Source organism: Etheostoma spectabile, chromosome 16, assembly GCF_008692095.1.
Source record: "Etheostoma spectabile isolate EspeVRDwgs_2016 chromosome 16, UIUC_Espe_1.0, whole genome shotgun sequence".
Taxonomy (NCBI): Eukaryota; Metazoa; Chordata; class Actinopteri; order Perciformes; family Percidae; genus Etheostoma; species Etheostoma spectabile.
The window spans coordinates 18,454,052-18,462,489 of record NC_045748.1 but is presented as its reverse complement, the minus strand read 5'-3'; the positions used below and the strand labels follow the sequence as shown (position 1 = coordinate 18,462,489).

Genomic DNA, 8,438 nt, shown 5'->3' with positions numbered 1-8,438 from the left:
ACCTCCTGGGCACTGCCAGGTGCTGTTGAGCAAGGCACCGTACCCCCCCACACGCTCAGGGCGCTGGTTCGGATGGCAGCCCTCACTCACTCTGACATCTCTCCATTAGTGCATGTACAGATCCTGAGCATGTGTGTGTGTGTAGTTCAGGACTGTGTGTAAACTAACCAAGTGTGGACACAGAGTGTAAATTGTAATTTCCCCATAGGGGATCAATAAACAGATTAAAATTAAATTAAATTAGCGTTAGTGAACTAAAAGTTACTTGCAACCGAAGAGGGCTTTATCTGATTTAATTTGAAATATGTCTTGGAGCAGTAAACGTATCAAATAAGTCATGGTAGAAATCATATGTAGATATTTGTAATATCTTTGCATCTCGAGACCCCTTAGAATAATCATGTAGTCTCTTGACTCTGATCAGGTTGGGATTCAGTGATCTAAGATTATGTTGTTATATTTATTTATACTACTTTCTAATAACATAGTTTTATTGACTTTTGACTAATATGATGATATACAAATGGATACATCTTACCAGAGCTGCTTTCTTCCCTTTGTCCACAGCATCAGCAGTAACGTACATAGTGGCCACAGCATAGCTGCCCCATACCAAACTCACTGGTACCAGAGCACGAAAAGCCTCCCCGACTTCATTGGCATAACCTGTAGGCATGCAAAGATGCAGATGAGTTATAAACCGTTTAGTCTACTCTAAATGCATCATAACCTTAGCTAACTTTAGCCCTTTACATTTGTTAAAAGATAACTGAAGTTTAGTGTCATTCTGAGCAACAGGGCAGTGCACTAAATACTCAGAAGCTCAGTTTCATAATGTCAAATTGTAGTGTCTCCAAATTCCAGTACACGTATGCTGAAACATATAAAGCGGCTAATAAACCTTAACTTTATCTCTGACATTGTGTCAGTGAAAGAGGGTAACATTTGGGGTTAAATGACTCAAACGCCCTTGTTACCTTATTAAGAAGCCACTTGTGCCATACAGAACACATTACATGCATACCACTGGTAAAATGAACTCCAGTCACATGAGAAGTATTATCTTTGGTTCAATGACAACAGAACTATACAAGCGTGGTCAAGTCAAATTTGTCTCTCCCTCTGGTACTGCTGGTAAAATGGAGGCAAGCACTGTGCAAACGGACGCTTTACTGTGCTGAAGAAAGCACTTACTTTACAAGCAACGATCTCACAGCCAACGAAACACTGCTTTTCTCCCCAATAATGGTCACTGGCTACATAAACAAAGAACAATCAGTTGGAGTCTTAGTCTTTATTCTCCATTTAGGCAAAAGCAATCAAATCAAGATCAGATCAAGATTATAGATTACTGTTTAATCTAAATATTCCACATAGCAAAGAAACTACTAAATTTGGAGCTCCCATGCACCTGTAAGTAAGGCAAGGCAATATATATCAATATTATATTGATATTGATATGAGGCTAGATATCGTAATATCCTGATATTCAACAAGTGTTGTCATTTCCGGGTTTTAAAGGCTGCATTACAGTAGAGTGACGTAATTTTCTGAAAACACTGTTCTAGCTGCTCTATTATTTGCCTTTACCCACATAGTAATTATATCAACATAACTGATAATTAATTATCTAAAATCTCATTGTGCACATTTTTTGTGAAACCAACTCTACCTGTGAGTGTAAGGTGATACGAGCTGTACTGGTATAATAAGACATGATAACAAGGAGATTTCTTATAAGATTATGTTGGTTAATAATAAAATGAGACATGCCCTGGCAAAACAAGCTGGAGTTCAATTCTGACCTGCAAGCAAAGAATAAAAGAGCATATAGGCCCATCGGGCCGGTGGGAAAACTCATACATTATTATGTTAGGGTGTTGTAAATGGCTGTGCCTGTGAATATGTGATCTAGCCCAAACCAGAAGAACTAGTATGAATATTTATAAACGACAAAAGAAGAAATGCTACATGAAATATGACCAAGCATGGCTCACATTTAGATCAAAATCCCATTGGAAATCTCTTTTGAACACTTAAATTTCTGTTTACAACCACGTCAATAGAGATATTTAACTGCACAGGCAGGATTAAAGATATGAGCAAATAGATTGTGATTTTAGGAAGGGGATTAACAGATTATCATGCAATATTATGACCACTGCTGGTCCATGTAAGCTGTGGAGGAGCAGAAGATTAATGGCATGCTCCCCGGGGGAACTGCTGCAGAATGAATGCCCTTTACTGTAACATTACATGCCCTTCTCAACTACCAGCTCATTGGGTCATAGTGTGTCCTGTTAGTAACGAGCATAGGGTGAGAACAGCAAGCTGCACCTGCCACATATCAGCTGCAGTCTTGTCATGCTTACGGGCGTTTCTTTGTGGTTGACTCAACTTGCCAAACAGCTAAAGTTGACGTTACCTTTATTGAGAAAGACCTGAGTTACAGACACAACTCTAGCTAAAGCTTTAGCTAACAGTAAACGTATAATACGTTTTAGAAACAAAGCACAAACAACGATATTGTCGTCCAGTATTGGACGTCCATTGCGTCCTGTGGTGACAAAATTACCTTTTACTATAAAAAGAATTTTAACAGAGTGCTTAGCCAGCTACGCTAACTTTTAGCTAGCTAGCATGCAGCTCCAGGGTCATGACTGTTCGGTCCATGTGTTACTGTCCGTCTGTTCAAGGAAAACAGTGGACTGAGCCGCTACAAATTATACAAAGACGAAATACGTACCAAGGAAGCGGACCCATGTATCGCGATAAATGTCGACCGTTTTGCTTGTTTTCTCTTCAACTGGATCCATGACTTCCTTCCTTTATTACATCCCCTAGTGCTGGAACGTTACCACATTAACTCGGTGAGAGCAGAGAGAGAGACAGCACAGTGCAGAGACAGGGAAGTGGGCGTGATCTCTACTCACTACAGCAGCATCCAACTGGCTGCCCAGGTCCCAAACTGCTGCTCAACACACCACAGGGACAATGCCAGTAAACAACAACTTTCTTTTCCTTTTCAATATTCACAGACAGTGGTGGAATGTAACTACATTTACTCTAGTAATGTAGGTACCTTTACTTGAGCATTTCAATTTTATAGGCTACTACTAGGCCTCCATTTCAGAGGGAAATTTATACCTGCTCACTACATTTATCTGACAGCATATAGGCCTGTTTGTTACTTTATAGATTAAGATTTTACAAACAATACACATGATCAATGTATGATACAATCTAACAGTATAGCTATTACTGTAGTGAAAATGTGCTCCACTTCAACAGCTGTTAGAATACTGCTTAGGTGAAAGCATCAGTAATAAAACATTATAATATAATATAACTTTCTGAAAGGGACAGTTCTGCCGTATAAATAGGCCTGTTTTTTCTTTAATACTTTAAGTAAGTTTTAGTATGACAAATGAGTAGGCCTAAAACAAAACATGTTCCTATCTTGGAAATTCCTTTTTTCATATATAATTTGTGACTTTAGCTCTGTGTGGATTCATTATTCGATTAAACTATTCTTGGTATAGCACTCTAATGTTGAATATTCCATTATAGTTTTTAATCAAATTTAGACAGACAAACTGAAAAACAGAAAACCTGGGACAGGGTAGTATACCAGCGGCAGGAGTACTGGTTGGTTCTTGATGAGTAGTTACTTAAACAATACAATACATGCGTAATGCAAAGAGTGCGGGAAGGTCAATATGGGTCTATATGCACCCAGAGTTCAGTTTTGCCCGGGGACTCTGCATATATGTGTCCCTGGTGTAGTAGTGCAAGCATACAGCCCTCAGCAAATAGACAGCTCACAGAAAAGGCCCAGATGAAAGAGGTAAAAAAAGGATGTAGGCCTAGTCTAAATAAAGCCATGGTGACAATGTCACAGCAAACTTACTGTTGTTTAAAAAAAAAAGACAATTGCCTTTCATGTCTATTATAGGACAGCACTTAAAAGTAGGTGCAGTAGCCTAATAATACTGTATACTTGCTTATACTTTATAATAGACTATGAGCATTTCCCAAAGAAATACCTGGATTACTAATAGGATTAGATTTCTTAAGATGTCCTATTATAGCTTTTTACAGCTCTGCTACAGCTGCACACTTTCCAATTTAATAAGTTTAATTGATTCATTTTCACTACTTACATTATCTAAAACGATCATACAGTGCATCCAATGAAAAGCATGCACTTTGATTGACAATTAAAAGGACCAATGGCGATGAGCCATGTGACACAGCGAAGCAATGGGAAGGAAGCTGACGATTTAACGGGATGAGTTTTGACCTACGATGGCTGCCGCCAGCAGGAGCCATTATTACAGGGAGCCCAGACCACCATTCAGACGGAAAATAATGCCTTTTAAATCTTACTGGACTGTCGCTTTTCTAATTTTTACTGCAAGCAAGTGTTTGGCAGACGATGACCATGAAATGGAAGAGTTTTTGAAGCGGGAGTATTCCCTTTCCAAGCCATACCAAGGTAACGCTACCTTACCCCGTTATAACGTTACACCCCGTAAACTGTCCCAGTGGTGCTGATGCACAGGGGCAGGCTGAGGGACAGATGTTTCCAGAATAATGCATTCATTTAGCGATCAAATTAGGCTACATCTGCTTTAGCTTTGTACTGATATAATGTCTTGATTTGATTTGTCTTACAACGCCTACATTCTTCAGATGAATCTTGCTGCTCTAACATTAAGCTTTTTAGATTAATACCTTACATTGTGATCCATTAAAGGCCCGTGTGTGCTTGTCTGCCTTTTCTTCTGTTGTTTTGTTTAGGGACAAAGCGGAGGCTCAATGAGCTCCATTGCACCCTGTCATGTGTTTTTCATGCTGATGGTGCTATTTGTGTGCTCAGGTGTGGGATCGTTGGGCTCCTCGCACTGGGAGCTGATGGGGGATGCCATGGTAACCACCGAGCAGGTACGCCTCACACCTGACATGCAGAGCCGGCAGGGGGCAGTGTGGAGTCGCCTTGTGAGTAGACACAAATACTGGTAAACTGTATTACTGTTTCGTGATATTCCAGTGTTGTATGATTGAAAGGGTTTAGCAAATATATTCACTGCCGGGTAAGACATGATGAGAGGCCCTCAGGGAGAAGTTAAACATTCTTGCAGGCTACACACTCAGCTGTCAGTTTATTAGGTTCACCAAGCTAAAACTAATGCAGTGTAACAAAACAGCCCTGCATTAAAATCTACCCTCATGAAGACCTAGCATCGTGGTAATAGTGATTGCACTGACTGTTAATGATTGCAAGTTGTTATTTCCACTAACCCCAACCGGCCCGTCAGACGCCGCCTACCAAGAGCCTGGGTTTGTCCGAGGTTTCTGCCTAAAAGGAAGTTTTTCCTCGCCACTGTTGCTTGCTCTGGAGGAAACCACTAGAACTGTAGGGTCCTTGTAAACTCTGGAGTGTGGTCTAGACCTACTCTATCTGTAAAGTGTCTCGAGATAACTCTTGTTATGAATTGATACTATAAATAAAATTGAATTGAATTGAAAGTAGGTATTTACTGAATTATTTTTTGTTATTAAATTACAACTGGCTATATTTAGCCAGCAAAGTAGAGATTGTTAATTATGGGTTTGGGATGTTTTAGCCAATGGTTTTTGCTTTCAGGCAGTGTGTCATCTGCTGACCATGACCTGAATACTGTCTAACTCAACGGAAGACTTGAATGTTTATTTGGCGATTGAGGGCCAAAGGGCTCCTCTTGTCTTGATGTCAACCCAACAAGTCATCTCCCTAGCACTCAACAGTGCAACAGAAAAAAAACTATTAAAAGTGAAACCAGACTTCAGTATTATACTATTTATGTTTTGGTCACAAGGTATTTAAAGGTGTTGGGTCTTACTAAAGTCCTTTCCAAAATTTAAGAATCTGTTATTGCCCTCTTATATATTGCCTAACATTATGTATTTCAGTGGCTTTATTTAATTTGTGTGTGCGTTTAGCCTTGCCATCTGACAGATTGGGAGATGCAGGTGCACTTTAAGGTTCATGGGCAAGGGAAGAAGAACCTGAATGGTGATGGGCTAGCCATATGGTACACCAAGGAACGTGCACAAAAAGGTAAGTGCTGTGGGACATTTTTTTTACCAAACCTTACTATTTATCTAATAAAAAAAGAAAAATGTTGATATATTCTCAATATATAATATATATTGTCTTATGTTACAGGTCCTGTATTTGGAAATATGGACAACTTCACTGGCTTGGGTGTGTTTGTGGACACATATCCTAATGAGGAGAAACACCTAGAGGTATGCTGGAGTAGCACTGCTTAGATCCCAAGTGTTGTGGGAAAGTACAGGAGGGTTGAGGGCGAGCCGTGGACAAGGTCTCTTGCAAATTTGTGTAAAATGGCTGTCTTTGTGTTCTTTTGTGCAAACATTTGGAGTCAGGCACAGAAGAAAAGATATACTCCTCGCACACAGGTAACCAGCTTTTGGAACATTTGATGCCTTCATTGGTCCTTAATGCTTCTCTGACTGCAAACATTCCCTTGTTTTCAAAACAGTACTGTGACATGTTCTTAATCAGATTCATATTAAGGAATACAAGGAATAAAGCATGCTACTAAATATGACAAGCAAAACTATGTCAATGCAAGTTTGTAAATAAGAGTTTTTAAAATGAAATTGAAATAATGAACAACATAGATTTCTTTTATGCAGTCTCTTACAAAAGGCCTTTTGCTACATCCGCGTATGATGAGGGTTTAATTAAAATCAAGACACTTTCCTCATCTCTCTCGTTTCCCCCTGTGACCACAAGAGGATTTTCCCCTTCGTTCTGGCCATGGTTGGGAACGGCAGCATCAGCTATGACCACGAGCGGGATGGTCGGCCAACAGAGCTGGGCGGCTGCAACGCAATGGTGCGCAACCTCAAACATGACACCTTCCTCTTCATCCGATACGTCCGCCGCAGGCTCACGGTGAGAGACTCGGTCTTGAATTATCTACAGTAATAACACTGCTTAGCACACGCGGACACTTCCTCATGTCCTCATCCGTCCAACCTGTTATTAGCATGCACTAGGTAGACTGAGTTTGACCCACTATTATTTATTTATAAAGTGTAGGTTGGCTGAGAAAACGCCCTGTTTAAGGTTATACTGGGAAATAGAATAATTTATATTGACACAAACAGAACAGAATTCCATTATGCTCCATTAAAGCAGGTACAGGCATGTACCAGGCAATTATTGAGTATAGTCTGGCAGCTACACGGAGGAAAATACACGTTTTGATTTTTTTAACGTCTTTCCAATGTTTTCAGCAAAGGCTTTGAAGATAGATACATACAAAAAATTCTTACATTTCTTTGTCAGTCAGGAAAAAAAACAGCTGGCTTTGTTATATAAAATGCAGCATTATGTTATGTAATAATTTCTAGTAAACTATGGGCTGAACTCTTCATTCTACATTGTCCTCCAAGAAATTGAGTCAGTGTCCCAGATTTAAGGGGATTCTATGTTTTACTCACAAAGTCATTCCGATAATTCAGTAAACCTGCTTTTGGAAACAGAACTGAGATGAATTAGATGGCCAGTTATTTACATTCAGTGGCTCTCCAAAGGTCACTGAATTAACTCTTGTTCCTCAGGTGATGATAGATATTGACGGGCAACATGAGTGGAGGGACTGCCTGGACATACCCGGGGTGCGGCTTCCCAAAGGTTATTATTTTGGAGCTACAGCCATCACTGGAGACCTCTCAGGTAAACAGCTCCCCAAGTAATGGGGATTTGAAATCACTATTTTCCCAGCACTTCTTTCTCTCCTAGTTTCAAAGTCTATTTTATCTGGTAAAAGACATATTGTTCTACTGCTACTGCTTGGCTGTGTTTGCATCATTGAATAAGGAGGGACAAACAGATTCTTGTAGAAGATACAGACATCACTCAGTTGTATTAATGCATACAGTATACTGTAGCTTGTCATGCCGTGTTACTGCTGATGCGAAGAGATAAGATTAAAATTCAGTGAACTAATCCTTTGAGTAATCAGACTGTAGACTCATTGCTAAATACAGAATATAGAATGTAGCATTAGAGAGATTAAGGAGCTAGATTCAGCGGAAAAGGCTTTGCACTCTGCCTGAACCAAGGCAATGCTTTTATTTTTGCTCTGTTAGGCATATGCGGGGGAAAGTGTGAGGCCTTTTAAGCACATATAATCACTTCTAATTGATTTGTTGTGTGTTTTTCTAAATGAAAGCCTATTTTCTGATTCTCAACTTATAGATAACCATGATATAATTTCCCTGAAACTCTACCAACTGACGGTGTTGCGGAGTCGAAAGGAAGAGGAAGAGGAGGAAGAAGAGGAGATAACCATACCCAGTGTGGATAACATGGAGCTACTCAGATGTAAGACACACACACACACACACACACACAC

At 39.8% G+C, this 8,438-nt stretch overlaps 2 protein-coding genes across 4 annotated transcripts in view; one reads left to right on the top strand and one right to left on the bottom strand.

Annotated features, from left to right (window-relative positions):
- Positions 1 to 2,958, bottom strand: part of mtfp1 (mitochondrial fission process 1) — a 7,006-nt gene extending 4,048 nt beyond the window's left edge. The window contains exons 1-2 of the mRNA XM_032538863.1: positions 2,747 to 2,958; positions 539 to 666 (exon numbers count right to left, since the gene is read on the bottom strand). Of these exons, the coding sequence (XP_032394754.1) occupies positions 539 to 666; positions 2,747 to 2,816 (198 nt within the window). The 5' untranslated portion in view covers positions 2,817 to 2,958. The remainder of the gene's footprint in view (positions 1 to 538; positions 667 to 2,746) is intronic.
- A 1,318-nt stretch (positions 2,959 to 4,276) lies between these two features.
- lman2la (lectin, mannose-binding 2-like a) overlaps positions 4,277 to 8,438 on the top strand; it is an 11,684-nt gene continuing 7,522 nt past the window's right edge. For 2 of the 3 annotated variants that reach the window (XM_032538857.1, XM_032538856.1), the window contains exons 1-8: positions 4,277 to 4,498; positions 4,883 to 5,001; positions 5,986 to 6,103; positions 6,212 to 6,294; positions 6,436 to 6,468; positions 6,809 to 6,970; positions 7,642 to 7,756; positions 8,282 to 8,407. In XM_032538857.1, the coding sequence (XP_032394748.1) occupies positions 4,309 to 4,498; positions 4,883 to 5,001; positions 5,986 to 6,103; positions 6,212 to 6,294; positions 6,436 to 6,468; positions 6,809 to 6,970; positions 7,642 to 7,756; positions 8,282 to 8,407 (946 nt within the window). In that variant the 5' untranslated portion in view covers positions 4,277 to 4,308. The remainder of the gene's footprint in view (positions 4,499 to 4,882; positions 5,002 to 5,985; positions 6,104 to 6,211; positions 6,295 to 6,435; positions 6,469 to 6,808; positions 6,971 to 7,641; positions 7,757 to 8,281; positions 8,408 to 8,438) is intronic. The other variant, XM_032538858.1, reaches the window with a different exon arrangement.